The following is a 14650-nucleotide window of genomic DNA, read 5'->3' as shown; positions in this document are numbered from 1 at the left end:
TTGTCGCAGGATGCGTCAAGTGCGCTGCAAGGAACTTCTTCAGCCACCAAAACTCACCTCCACAGGGGCACTTGCCTGTCGCACCTGATCAACCCCATTTTACCAACTCTTGTTTCTGGCAAACCTGCCTGTGGCTTGTCATCTCCCACCCTCCCCTGGCCAGGGGGCACAGGGCGTGAAGACCTGGTTGTAAGTCTCCGCCTAGAGACTTGTCCTTGGCCTCTACCCCCTCCTGCCCTGTTGCCCACTGTGGACGTTGCTGTCCCCCAGGGTCAGTGCACACGATGTGCCAGGCTGCTTTGAATCCAGAGTCACCGGCAGGACCCGTGAGTCTGCGTGTCGGCAGACTTAGTACACTTTCGGCTTAACCTCAGGTTCCTGCAGACAAGATAGTCTTGGCCAAATCCCTTTGTTAAAATAAAATAGCAGCTGACAAGTTTTCAAGTGGGCATAACATAAAAAGGATTTTAGTACAATTTTTTTATTTGACAGATAGAGTTAGACAGTGAGAGAGAGAGACAGAGAAAAAGGTCTTCCTTCCGTTGGTTCACCCCTCAAATGGCCGCTACAGCCGCAGCTACGCCAATCCGAAGCCAGGAGCCAGGGGCTTCTTCCTGGTCTCCCACGTGGGTGCAGGGGCCCAAGCACTTGGGCCATCCTCCACTGCCTTGCTGGGCCACAGCAGGAAGCTGGAAGAGGAGCAACCAGGACTAGAACCGGCACCAATATGGGATGCTGGCGCCGCAGGCAGAGGATTGACCAAGTGAGCCACAGCGCCGGCCCGATTTTAGTACAATTTTAGTAGGGTCTGGTAGGATACAGATCACAGATTTGTGATTTCGCACAGATAATCCACAGTTAATGGTGTCTAAGAACTTTCTTAGTCATCTGCAGAAATGCTGTAACTAAATACAGCTCCGTGGAGCTTGGGTGTTATGGGGCGTGTCTCTAAGAGAACTATATCCTAAAGCACTGCCTATTTTGCCACTAATTTCCCTTCTGGAAAAATCTGCAGGATAAATTTTGCCAGAGTCAATGTTGGGGGAAAAACACCCTTGTATTCTGGACACACTTGCATGTAAGCGTCTGTGGGGTTATTAATACTGCCTGCCATTCAGCCATGCCCTGTGCTCCTTGCTGACTTTAGAGCCCTGGTGTTTTTCAGAGTGGCAATATGCCTTGCTCCTAGGGTGGTCAGTCTTAGCAAAAAGGAACAGATAGAATTAAATTTTAATTTCAAATAAATAACAAATTATTTTATAGTATAAAATATGTCTTGAATATTAAATTAAATATAAATATTAATGTTCATGGAAAATGGAACTGAAAGATGTTTACTTCTTCTGATGTGTGTGTACATGTGTATGTGTGCATATGTCCCTGTGTGTTAAAAATAGAAAGATATTTTTGATTCTCAATTCAAATTATCTAATGGTATTGTTTTCTCTATATTTGCTATTGTCTTGAGTTACTTTTGGTAATTCGATTTTTTCTAGAAAATTTTTCACTTCATGTTTTAAAATATATGGTATATACTATGACTTTCAAAATTCTAGTGTATTTGTATTCCTCTTTTTTATTTTACTATTACTTGTCCTCTATTATTGCTGGGGATTTACCTTTATTCTTTACAAGAAGCCAAGTTAAAATTCTTTTAGATCATTTTTAATTGATTTTATTTTCTTAATATCTGCTTTCAAAACTTCATTATGTCTTTTCTTCCATTTTTTCCAGTTTACTACTTTTTTGTGATAATTTTTATGATCAATTATTTTGGTTTTCTATTAAATGCATGTAAATAATGGATTATAATTTCCTCAAACTGGCCGGTGCTTCAGCTCACTAGGCTAATCCTCTGCCAGCGGCACCGGCACTCCGAGTTCTAGTCCCGGTTGGGGCGCCGGATTCTGTCCCGGTTGCCCCTCTTCCAGACCAGCTCTCTGCTGTGGCCCAGGAAGGCAGTGGAGGATGGCCCAAGTGGTTGGGCCCTGCACCCGCATGGGAGACCAGGAGGAAGCACCTGGCTCCTGGCTTCGGATCGACACAGCGCGCCGGCCGTAGCAGCCATTTGGGGGGTGAACTAACAGAAGGAAGACCTTTTTCTCTGTCTCTCTGTCTCTCTCACTAACTCTGCCTGTCAAAAAAATAAAAAACTAAAAAAAAATTTCCTCAAACTGATGAAAGACATTGATCTACAGATTAAAGAACCCCAATAAATACCAAACAGGAGAAATACAAAAGACCACAAGCTTAGATGCACCAAAGCGTACTTGTGTAACACCAAAGATAAAAAGAACTTAGGGTATGGTGCTGAGGGGCAGGGGAGGGACAGATGACTGCAAAGGGGCCACAACTGTATTGACCACTGACTCTTCCATAGGACACCGTGCCCCATAGTAGCGTTGGCAGCCAGAAAACAATCGGAAAGTGTCTTCAATGTGCCGCAAGCTCTCATTCAAAAACAAGGATACAATAAACACATTTTGGGCAAATAATAGTCGAAAGAGTAGCACCAAGAGACTGGTACCAACAGACATTTAAAGAATGTAATTCAAGTTGAAGGAAACTGATGCCATATTAAAGGCCAGAGATACAAGAAGGAATGAAGAAGAAAGTAGCAAATAAGTGTGATTACATTAACAAATATTGACTGCATAAAAACAAGAACAGTAGTATCTTGTGGGATTTTAAAAAAGAAAAATCGTTTTTAAAGATTTATTTATTTATTTGAAAGGCATAGTTACACAGAGAGAGAGAGAGACAGAGATCTCTCATCTGATGGCTCACTCTCCAAATGGCTGCAATGGCTGGGTCTGGGCCAGGCAGAAGGCAGGAGCCTGGAACTCCATCCAGGTCTCCCTTGTGGGTGTCAGGGGCCCAAACACTTGATCATCATTCACTGCTTTCCCAGGTGTACTAGCAGGGAGCTGAATTGTTATGCAGAGTAGCCAGGACTAGAACAGGGCACTCAGATGGGATGCCGGTGTTCAGGCAGCAGCTTAACCCACTCCAGATGTTATTAAAATGCATGAAAACAATAGCACATAAATCAGGAATGGGAAATCGAGTTAAAATATTCTAAAGTTCTTATGTTGATGAAAGGGAAAGTATAGGAATTTGTTAACTTTGGACTTTGATAAGCAATGTGGCATGTGAAAATAACAACCTAGTAACAGTAAGAATATAAAGGAATATGTTAATTCCAAAAGAAAGGAAAGGTATAATGAGAAAAAATTCATTCAAAAGGAGACAGTTAAGGAAACAAAATGAAATAGCAAGAAAATGAGGCAGGGCACAAAAGGAAGCAAAACAGATGGAAGAGGACATAAAATACATAAATAATTACAATGATTGTAAACGGGTTAAATCCTAAAGGAATAACGATGGTCAGAATGGATTTTTCAGAATTCAGCTATGTTATTTACAAAAGACACACTCTGAACTATCCAGTTACAGAAAAATTAAAAGAATGGGAAAGACACACCAAGCAAACAACAACCAAAAGGAATCTGGTGTGGCTATATTAGTGGACAAGATAGTTATGCTGGCAAAAGTTTTGCTGAACATAAACCAGGACATTACTAGGGTCGACGCTGTAGCATAGCAGGTAAAGCCGCTGCCTGCAGTGTCAGCATCCCATATGGGTACCAGTTCAAGACCCGGCTGCTCCACTTCCGGTCCAGCTCTCTGCTATGGCCTGGGAAAGCAGTAGAAGAAGGCTCAAATCCTTGGGCCCCTGCACTCGCATGGTGACCTGGAAGAAGCTCCTGGCTCCTGGCTTCAGATCAGCACAGCTCCACCTGTTGTGGCCATCTGGGGAATGAACCAGTGGATGGAAGACCCCTCTCTCTCTGTCTGCCTCTGCCTCTCTGTAACTCTGTCTTTCAAATAAATAAATGAATAAATCTTAAAAAAGAAAAAAGAAAGACATTGCACCCTGGGAAAGTTTTTCACCAGAAAGACACAATAAGCACAGCGAGGACTGGCGAGGACAGGAACCCCCAGGTGTCCCCACACACCAGGGCAGCAGCGTGCACTGGATGGTGACTGGAACCAGACTGGCATTACTTCCTGATGTTGTTCAATGTGCAGACATTTGGGAGATTTTCCAGATACTTTTCTCTAATGCATTTTAATTTGTCTCTGCCATGGTGAAAAGCATACTTTGTATAATTTCAATTCTCTTAAACTTGCTGAAAGAATAAATTTGTTTAGATTTGTTTTATGATCCAGACTGTGATGTACTTTGGTGAATGCTTCATGTGCATTTTAAATGAATGTGTTGAGTTTTAATGTCTTATAAATGTTAAAGTTGGCTGATGGTATTGTTCAAGTCTGGCATATTCTTGCTTTTTTGCTTGTTTATTGGTTATTTTGATGATTGAAAGAAGACTTGAAATCTTCAACAAAAATTGTAGAATTGTTTATCTTTCTACTTTATTAATTCTTGGTTCATGTATTTTAAATAGCTATTGTCAAAGACATAAACATTTAGGATGTGTGTTCTCTTGATAAATCAGTCTTTTTATCACTGACATATCTCCTTACCCTGCTAAGCTGTCTCATTGGTCTGATATTAACAGGCCCAATCCGTCTGATATTAACAGGCCCAATCCAGCTTTCTTTTCTTTTTTTTTTTTTAAAGATTTATTTATTTATTTGAAAGTCAGAGTTACACAGAGGAGAAGCAGAGAGAGAGAGAGAGAGGGGTCTTCCATCCGATGGTTCACTTCCCAGTTGGCCACAACAGCCAGAACTGCACTGATCTGAAGCCAGGAGCCAGGAGCTTCTTCTGGGTCTCCCACACAAGTGCAGGGGCCTAAGGGCTTGGGCCATGTTCTACTGCTTTCCCAGGCCATAGCAGAGAGCTGGACCAGAAGTGGAGCAGCCGGGTCTCAAACCGGCGCTCATATGGGATGTCGGCGCTTTAAGCCAGGGTGTTAACCTGCTGTGCTACAGCGCAGGCCCCTCCAGCTTTCCTTCCATGCTTTCTTGGTCTTGACAGCTTTGAGGAATATTGGTCAAATATTTTTGTATGATTTCTGCGATCTGGGTTTGTCTGCTGTCTTCCTCACAGACCGTGCGCAAGGGTTATTACAGACGGGATCGCACACGAGTGAAGCTCCTCCTTCGTCACATCATATTAAGAAGCACACACATGAGACCAGTCTGGCCAGGAGCTGAGAACCCCATCTGCGTCTCCCATGTCAGTGGCAGAGACCCAGCTAGCTGAGCCATCACCTGCTGCCTCCAGGGTGTGCATTAGCAGGAAGCTGGAAAATCAGGAGCGGAGCTGGGACTCCAACCAGGCACTCTGATGTGGCGCCCTGACCAGGACTAGAACCCGGGGTGCCGGCGCCGCAAAGCAGAGGATTAGCCTAGTGAGCCCTGGCGCCAGCCCAACGCCCGCTTCTATTTTAACCAGTATATGTCTCTGTAGTGTGTCAGTGATTGGTCACTGCACATTTGTTTTTGAGTCTGTGCACAGACTGGAAAAGAAACGTAGTGGTATTGCCTTTAGGTCTCCCAGTGATAAGTCGGCATGACTTTTTTTTTTTTTTTAACAAAAATGGATGATTCAAAGAATCGTTAATAAAGTTGAAAGTATCACAAAAGAATGAAAGCTGGTGGTACTTTCAAAGTGAAGAAAGAGCTGACTGTGGAAATGCTGACACCACCACTACTTGAAAGACTCCGGTGAAGCCAGGGGAAGTTAGGTAAGGTTGATTTATTGGCACACGTGAGGAAAGTGGTTGTGATAGCGGACGAACATGCTCCGGAGGATGTGAGGCTAGGACAGTGTCACACATGGAGATACTTCGTGACGTTGCAGGCAAGGATAAAACGGCGGGAGCTGATTTAAACTAGGAGGAGGTAGGCAATTCACCAAGCCACGGTAAAGCTCCGTAGTCCATGCCGTCAGTTGCATGATAAGAAGAAAAAGGTAAGCACTGGCCCAACTATTCTTGACAAGTTGCTTTTCCATTACAAAGAAAATACATTAATTCTCAATGTTTTTAATTACAGGTCATACTTATTATTTCTCATTGCCGTACATATTTATAATGAAGAGGAAGAGAGAGTTTTTAATATTTTGAAAAAAATTTTAAAGGTAATGAGATGACTAATTTCTCCACGGGTTATTAAAATCACTTGGCATGGTTTCTGCTTGCACAGTTATCCGTGTGGCCCCATGCTGTCCTGCAAAGTGAAGGCTGCCCTGTGTCACAGATACGGCCGCATTAAAACCCGACTTCTTGTTCTCTTTTCTATCTGTTCTGTTTTCTTTAAGCTTTCCCCCTCCTTTCCGATCTGCTTTTGGACTACATTAGTTTGTTTTTTTTGTTTGTTTTGTTTTGTTTTTTTACCTATTCCATTTTATTTCAAGTGTTGGATTATTATTTAAATATATTTTAAAACTATCTTATTTGTTTTAAGATTTATTTATTTATTTGAAAGGCAGAGTTACAGAAAGGCAGAGGTAGAGAGAGAGAGAGAGAGAGAGAGAGAGAGAGAGAGAGAGAGGTCTTCCATCTGCTGGTTCATTCCCCAGATGACCGCAACAGCCGGAGCTGGGCCACTCCGAAGCCAGGAGCCAGGAGCTTCCTCCAGGTCTCCCATGCAGGTATAGGAGCCCAAGGACTTGGGCCATCCTCCATTGCTTTCCCAGGCCATAGCAGAGAGCTGGATCCGAAGTGGAGCAGCTGGGACTCAAATCAGCGCCCATATGGAATGCTGCCAACACAGCAGGCAGCAGTTTTACCTGCTAAGCCACAGTGCCAACCCCTTTAAAACTATTTTAATGGTTGCTCAGGATATGCAAAACATCTTTCAATTAACCAGTGTACTTTCAAGTGATATTACTTCATGTATAGCATAAGGATTTTGTAACCACATACGGCTGATCTGTTATTTCCACCTTTTGTATTATTTTTGTCATATATTTCACTTTTATAGAGGACATGAAGCCACAACACACTGCTAATAATCTTTCCCTAGAGCAAGGATTAGCAAACTATGGGTTTACATGATCCCTGAGCTAGTCATGGTTTGTATATTAAAAGTCCTGAGGAGGGGGAGTTTGGCTTAGTGGTTGAGACCATGGACGCCCACACCCCATACTGAAGTCTGGCTTTGAGCCCCAGCTCTGCTCCTGATGGCAGCTCCCTGCTCATGTGCACCTTGGGAAGCAGCAGTGATGGCCCAGGTAGTGCGGTCCCCCCCTGCCATCCACGTGGGAGACCTGGGATGGAGGTCCCAGCTCCTGGCTTCCGTCTGGCCCAGCCCTAGATGGTGCAGGTATTCAGGAATTGAGCCAGTGGATGGAAGATTTCTGTCTGATTAAAAAAAATAAATAAATAAAGTGTGGTGAAAAAAAAAGAAGAGGAGGGAAAGGGGGGAGGAGCCAGCGAGGAGGGGAGGATACACAGTTCAGCATTGAATGAAATGTCATTATATGGCACATGGCTGTACATAAAGAGGAACAAAACGGAAATTTTAGGACTGAAAAATACACTAATGCAAATACAAAATGCAGTGGATGATCTTAACAATGGAATAAATTAGAGAGGAATCAGTGAACTAAAACACTGAATAAATAGAAGTCACCCAGTTGGAACAACACAGGAAAACCAGACTGGAAAAAAGTGAACAGGATCTCAAGGACCTGTGGGATTGTAGCAAACACTCTAATAACGCTGCCATCATGGTCGTCTCCGACACATGGGAGGTAGAGGGCAGGGGCGGAAAAGTACCCCAAGAAGTAACGGCTGAAATCTTGCCAAATTTGGCAAAAGAAAACCATTCAGGTTCAAGATCTGAGCCAAACTGAAGCAAAATCGACCCACGTGGATCCACCTCAAGATGAATCACAGTCGGACTTCTGAAAACTAAAGACAGAGTGGGGAGCAATGAAACCAGCAAGAGAAGTGGGACACCCTACCTGCTGGGGGGAGACCGTCCCCACAACGGCGCGTTTCTCAGCACAAACCACACGGCCAGAAGGAAGCGGCCCGACTTCTCTTCAAGTCCTGAAAGAAAAGAGCTATGGACCCAGAACCTCTAGTCAGGGAGAATGCCCTGCAGGAAAGAAGGGGGAACTCCAGGCACTGGCATTAGTCTACTGACTCTAGGAAAAAATGGCTAAATGCAATTCTCCATACAGGAAGGAAATGGTAAAAGAAGGACCCTGGGAACACTAGAAAGAAAGAAAAGAAGATTATAAGCAAAAATATGAGTAAAAGCAATGGATAGGCCAGCGCCGTGGCTTAACAGGCTAATCCTCCGCCTTGCGACGCCAGCACACCGGGTTCTAGTCCCGGTTGGGGCGCCGGATTCTGTCCCGGTTGCCCCTCTTCCAGTCCAGCTCTCTGCTGTGGCCCGGGAGCACAGTGGAGGATGGCCCAAGTGCTTGGGCCCTGCACCCCATGGGAGACCAGGAGAAGCACCTGGCTCCTGGCTTCGGATCAGCACAATGCGCCAGCCGCAGCGGCCATTGGAGGGTGAACCAACGGCAAAAAGGAAGACCTTTCTCTCTTTCTCTCTCTCACTATCCACTCTGTCCAAAAAAAAAAAAAAAAAAAAAAAAAGCAGCAATGGATATTCCTCTCCCTCCTGAGCTTTCTAAATTGTATTTGACAACTGAAACAAAAACCTGTCTGATGTGAGATAAACATGCACCTATCACAAGACCCAACAATTACACTCCTGGGCATTTTTTCTAAAGAGCAGGAACTCACGTTCACACAAAGCCCTGTGCACAAATGTTTACAGCAGCTTGATGAACAAGGCCCCGGACTGGAAACTGCCCCTATGTATGTCCTTAAACAGATGAAGGCTCTAACAACCATGGTAGGACTGCAACGTGGGACACTCGGCAAGAGAAAGGAACAAACTGTCGATACAATCTACGGTCTGGGTGACCCTCCAGAGAATCGGGCTGAATGAGAAGAGCCAGTCTGAAAAAGCTAATCACTGTACCACTTACATAACACAGCTGAAATAACAAAATTGTGGAAATGGAGGGAAGGGGGTGTGGGTTGCTGGGGAGTGGGTGTAGCCATCGAAGGACAATAGGAATCCTTGTGGTGACACAGATGCTCTGGGTCTTGGCTGTATCGTTATTCTGCAGTTTTGCTACAGAATATTTTGCTCTGTGTTATTTTTCAATACCTTCATATGAATCATCTCAAAATCAAATGTTTAATTTTTAAAAAGACTGCCAACAAGAGGGTGAAATGCCAAGCCACAGAGTAGAAAAAAATATTTGCAACACATACAACCTATAAAAGATTAATATCTGGAATATATAGATAATTCCTATATGTCACTAAAAAATGCAATAAAGAAGTGGTTAAAGACAAATTATTTTAGAAAAGGGGAAACTCAAATGATAAAAACACATATAAAAAGCACTTAACTCTGGTGGTTATCAGGTGAAAAGGATTAAACTCATGAAGAGAGAACACAATAGATTCTTCAGGATGGCTGAAATTTTAAAAAACGGAAATATCAAGTGTTAACAAAATGAATGTCCTGGATCTTTCACATACCACTAGTGGGAAGATCAATCAATATGACCAGTGTGGAAAATCACTCGGTAGTGTCTATGAAATCCACGCATATGTGTTCCCTATGACTAAGCAGTTTCACTCTTTGACAGTATCCAATATAAATGCACATAGAGATGGCATTAAAAGATGTAGAATGTCCACAGTCGTATTTCTCCTAATATCCTTATAGTCTAAACCACTGAAATTCCCATCAAAGAATGGGTACAGAATTAGGGCACGTCCATACACAATCATCCACATGTGTTTATCCGTGATGCACTGCTCGCCCTCCCTACCCATCAACCAGTCCTCAGGACGACGGCTCCAAACGCACCCTGGATTTGTTCACTTCCCTTTCTCTCCACTTAGATCCACATCCTCTCTCACATGCTCACTGCAATAGCTCGCAGCTGGCATCTTGCTTCTACTCACGCTGCCCTTAGGATTCACTAACTGCAAAGCGGTCCGATGGTCCTACTCAAACACACACCGCATCACCTCCTCCTCTAGTTTAGACTTTCTGGTGGGTTCTCGTGTAGTTAGGATCGCACCTAACTCCTCACCATGGTTTGGAGGGCTGCCATGCTGGTTCTGAGATAATCAAGGATGTTTAAAAAGAAAGATCTTAGCAAATAGTTTAAGTGAAGTGAGCTTCTTTCTCTCACGCATGGTCCCGAGTTGGCCGGACAGCTGTGTCGGACGCAACATGGACTTCCATCTCTGGCTCCAAAGTGCCTGCCCAGTTCAGGCTATCACATCTGCATCTCAGCTAGCCAGGGCAAGAAAAAAATGTGAAATGGAGAGAGAGGACAAAGGAGAAGTTGTCCCTTTTCTCTTAAGGACACAGCCCACAACTTCCTGTCTTCATTTCTACTTGCAGCTCATGGTCCAGCAGCTGGTCATATGGCACCACCGTCCATAAGGAAGCCTGGGCAACATGGCTGCTGGTCAGGCTGACCATGCCCACCACTGCACTGTCCCTGGGGGGACACCCCACAGCCTCTGCTCCGGCCTGCTTCCTGCGGTCCGCCTCCCCGGCCTCCTCTCCTCCTCGGCTCCTGGTCTGGCCTTCTTGCTGATTGCCTCCTCAGTCCTCAGAGCCTTTCTCCTTGTCCTGTTCTATGTCCAGAATGTTCTTCTCTAGATCTTTCCATGCCTGACTCCTTCTTATCACGCGGACCTCAGCTCAAGCCTCCTGTGGCTTCTGAGACATTCTCTGACCCTGCCCTCCTGAGCGAGTCAGCTCCGTCGGATCACTCTCCATCCCCTATTGTGTTGTTTCTGGCGTTTTATCATTAGCTGACATCCTCATTTTTTCTTCCTGGTTATCACCTGGGTCTCCCACTGGACTGACCACGAGCACTCTGCAAGCAGGAATGTGATCTGACTTATTCTCTGTTGGATCTCAGCGTCTAAAGGCTACCTTGGGTAAGCAAGTGTTCACCCCATGTTGTTGAACAGAGAAACTAATTTAGCCCAAACTCCTCATCTGATACCCGGGAAGGCTGAGGGCCAGAGGAGGGCCATGGATTGCCCCAGGCTCTGGAATTAGCCCCCAGATCCCCAGATTGCTGCTTTTCTGTAACGCCCTGTTTTGTCCTGCCTCTTCTTTTTTTTTTTTTTTTTTTTTTTTTTTTTTTTTTTTTTTGACCGGCAGAGTGGACAGTGAGAGAGACAGAGAGAAAGGTCTTCCTTTTTTGCCGCTGGTGCACTGTGGCCGGCGCACCGCGCTGATACGATGGCAGGAGCCAGGTACTTATCCTGGTCTCCCATGGGGTGCAGGGCCCAAGCACTTGGGCCATCCTCCACTGCACTCCCGGGCCACAGCAGAGAGCTGGCCTGGAAGAGGGGCAACCGGGACAGGATCAGTGCCCCAACCGGGACTAGAACCCAGTGTGCCGGCGCCACAAGGCGGAGGATTAGCCTATTGAGCCGCAGTTGCCTTCTATTCATCTCATCCCTCAGCAAAGTGCCTATGGCACTCAAGTATGACAGCCATCTGGTGCTTAGTCTATGCTACTTTGTATTCTTATGTATCCTTTATTACATATACAAGCTGCTATCTTGTTTCCCCCAACCAAGCTGCCAGCTCCCTGAAAATACCCGTCTAACACACACACACACACACACCAGTATGTATTTCACAAACCACACTGAAGTTCCTTTATTCAGTGAGGGTGAAGCTCGGGATGATTAGAACTCTGATCTTGTCCTATAACTGAGGGTAAAAGCTGGCTACCAGAAGGCTAGATCTGGTGTTGGGGCAGGACGGGGAGGTCATTTTGGTGTGTCCTCAGCGAGGCATCAAGGCAGGAGCTCTTACCTGCAGCTGGGATCTTACGTGGTTCATCAAACTTATGCAGACGGGCTGCTCTGGGTATCACGGGCGGGTTCTGAAAGGTGATCCTCGCCGTGGGGGGAATCAGTCCTCGTTCTAGCATACTTAAAATCCCTAAAAAGGAAGGTGAGCAGAATATGAGTTTAACTCCAAGCAATTCCACAAAGCAAGAGCTCTATAAATTTTGCAAGAGAAGCTCACTCCAGTCATCATCTCACTTGCAAGGGTACACCTAGTTCCTTAATCCTTTGCATGAAAAAAAAATGGCTACAGTGCACGTTCATTTAAGCTTAATAGTCTAACCCAAGGAAAAGAAAATGTCATTTCCAATATCCATAATCTGAAATAAAATTGCATGAAGGTAATTTCATTTTAAGGTAGAAATATAATTTCAAGGCAAACTAAAACTTCTTTATACTTATGACACTTTCAATCATTGGTAATATTGTTATTCCTTTTTAAATTCAGAGAAATCAGGCACATATTCTTAATAACTAAGGAGATGATTTGTTCTGAAAGAAAGAAAATCTGTGTGCTTGAAACCATGCCCTCGGGCCAGCGCTGTGGTGTAGCGGGTGAAGCCACCACCTGCAGGGCCAGCATCCCATATGGGCACCGGTTCCAGTCCTGGCTACTCCACCTCCGATCCAGCTCTCTGCTATTGTTAGGTAGGAAGTCAGATATGAGCTTATGTGTGTGTGACATAAAGGCCTAAAGAGTTGACATCTAGGTCCATCATATGCATCTCAAAGTCATCCCGATAAACCCCCCTCCCCGGCCTCAACCGGATTGCACGCTCAGCCCCCTGCCTCTCTGCTGAGCCGCCCGCCTGGCCTACCCAGGTGTATTCTCTCCACTCAGCCATGTAACCTCGCTCTCCCCCAGTCTGAGCGACTCGGTGCGCTCTCTCTGGTTCTGTCTGGAGAGGTGCCCATCCATTCTTACGGATGTCCCTGCCCTAATAAACCTTGCTATTTTACTTTCCACTACTCTCTGTCTCATGCCTGAATTCTTTCTGGCACGAAGACAAGAACCCTGCCATTCACTGGTAACACTATGGCCTGGAAAAGCAGTGGAGGATGGCCCAAGTCCTTGGGCCCCTGAACCTGTATGGGAGACCCGGAGGAACCTCCTGGTTCCTGGCTTCGGATCGGTGCAGCTCCGGCCGTTGTGGCCAATTGGGGAGTGAACCATCGGATGGAAGACTTCTCTCTCTGCCTCTCCTTCTCTCTCTGTGTAACTCTGACTTTCAAATAAATAAATATTTTTTAAAAAAAAAAGGTCACATCCTGTAGGCCCAAGGATCTTAGGGTCTTTGGAGGACCTCTAGAGGGGAGGGATTCACCCTTTAGTCTTTGTCTATCTGGACCACAGGGACCACAGGGTTCCTTGAGTTCCTAACCTTGGGAGAGCACATAATAGAGGATTTCAACAGTGGAATCTGACTCTTGTGAAAACTTCAGCCAAACAAACTTGAGGTGGTGAATTAATATTCTTGCCACACCAGTGTAAACAAACAGGCCAAACCCAATGAGACCAGCCTTCTTTTGTGAATAATTGGGGGGGATTTATTTGGATCAAAAGGGGAGAAGGCTATAGGAAAACTAGGTAGTGAGGAGAAGTAAAGAGGGTCGCACTTAGGACATTCAGGTCTTAGTCATCTGCTCCCCTACTCCTTCATCTGTTTATTCATTCAGCCCCACGTTAAACATCTACAAAGTGCTGGATATGGTTCAAGGCATCGCGAATATTAAAAACTAGAAATTCGCTGGTTCTACAAGACTAGAATTTAGACTAAGATATGCATAGTGTAAATGCTAATTATATTCATTGTAGCTTCATATTTCTGCATAATAGTAAATTAAAATAAATGTTTATTTAACTTTTACTTATTTTGAAAGAGACAGAGAGAGAATCTTCCATCTGCTGATTCCCCAAATGCTCACAACAGATGGGGCTGGGCCAGGGCAAAGCCGAGAGCTCAAAATTCCATCTGGATTTCTCACATGGGTGGCAGGGACCCAAGTCCTTGAGCCATCACCTGCTGCCCCCCAGGCTGCACAACAACAGGAAGCTGGATTGAAAGTGGAGGAGCTGGAATTCGAACCAGGCAGTCCCATATGGAACGTGGGTCCCAAGCGGCAACTTAACCACTGCTAAATGCCTGTTGCAAAATAAATGTTTTCACAGTGCTATTTGACTAGCCTCAAAAAGATCTGCTCAGAAGCTTCATAAATTCTAACAGGAGCACATAAACAATAATACTTTTAAGACACAACACCAATGCTGAAATCAGTCCAAAGCTCATAGAACGTTGGACTCCAGGCGTGGGGGGGGACTTGGGGTCATCTGGCACAACCTTCTGAGGTCTCGGGGAGGAAACTCAGAGTGAGGACCTGAGTCGGCTGAGGTCACCCAGGAGCCATGGGTGGCTGATCCAGAGTTCAGACTCAGGTCAACCCCCCCACCCCCCCAGCGCAGAGCTCTCTCCTTCCCCGCCCCAAGCACGCTCAGCAGCTCCCAAGCCACCAACCTTTGCTGGCGTCCTTTTGCAAGACTGGTACGGGGGTGAAGTAGGGATCCATGCGGTGAGAAGACGGCAGAACGGTGAGGCTGGAGATGGTGGACCCTTTCACTAGCTTCTGAACCTTCACCTGTGTGATCAAGCATTTGTTTTCAACAGACATGTTTGCCTTCACAATGAACACAGTTTTCTTCTTGTAAACAATAAATAAGATTATGAATAGTTTCATTAAGTTTT

General features: G+C 45.1%; 1 protein-coding gene across 1 annotated transcript in view; it reads right to left on the bottom strand.

Moving 5' to 3' along the window:
* The window catches only part of IQCH (IQ motif containing H), a 218024-nt gene that overhangs the window by 120198 nt on the left and 83176 nt on the right, over nucleotides 1-14650 (bottom strand). The window contains exons 6-7 of the mRNA XM_062204812.1: nucleotides 14423-14543; nucleotides 11875-12003 (exon numbers count right to left, since the gene is read on the bottom strand). Of these exons, the coding sequence (XP_062060796.1) occupies nucleotides 11875-12003; nucleotides 14423-14543 (250 nt within the window). The remainder of the gene's footprint in view (nucleotides 1-11874; nucleotides 12004-14422; nucleotides 14544-14650) is intronic.

The sequence above is a fragment of the Lepus europaeus genome, chromosome 11 (genome assembly GCF_033115175.1).
Source record: "Lepus europaeus isolate LE1 chromosome 11, mLepTim1.pri, whole genome shotgun sequence".
Classification (NCBI taxonomy): Eukaryota; Metazoa; Chordata; class Mammalia; order Lagomorpha; family Leporidae; genus Lepus; species Lepus europaeus.
This window is presented reverse-complemented; position numbering and strand designations above follow the sequence as displayed.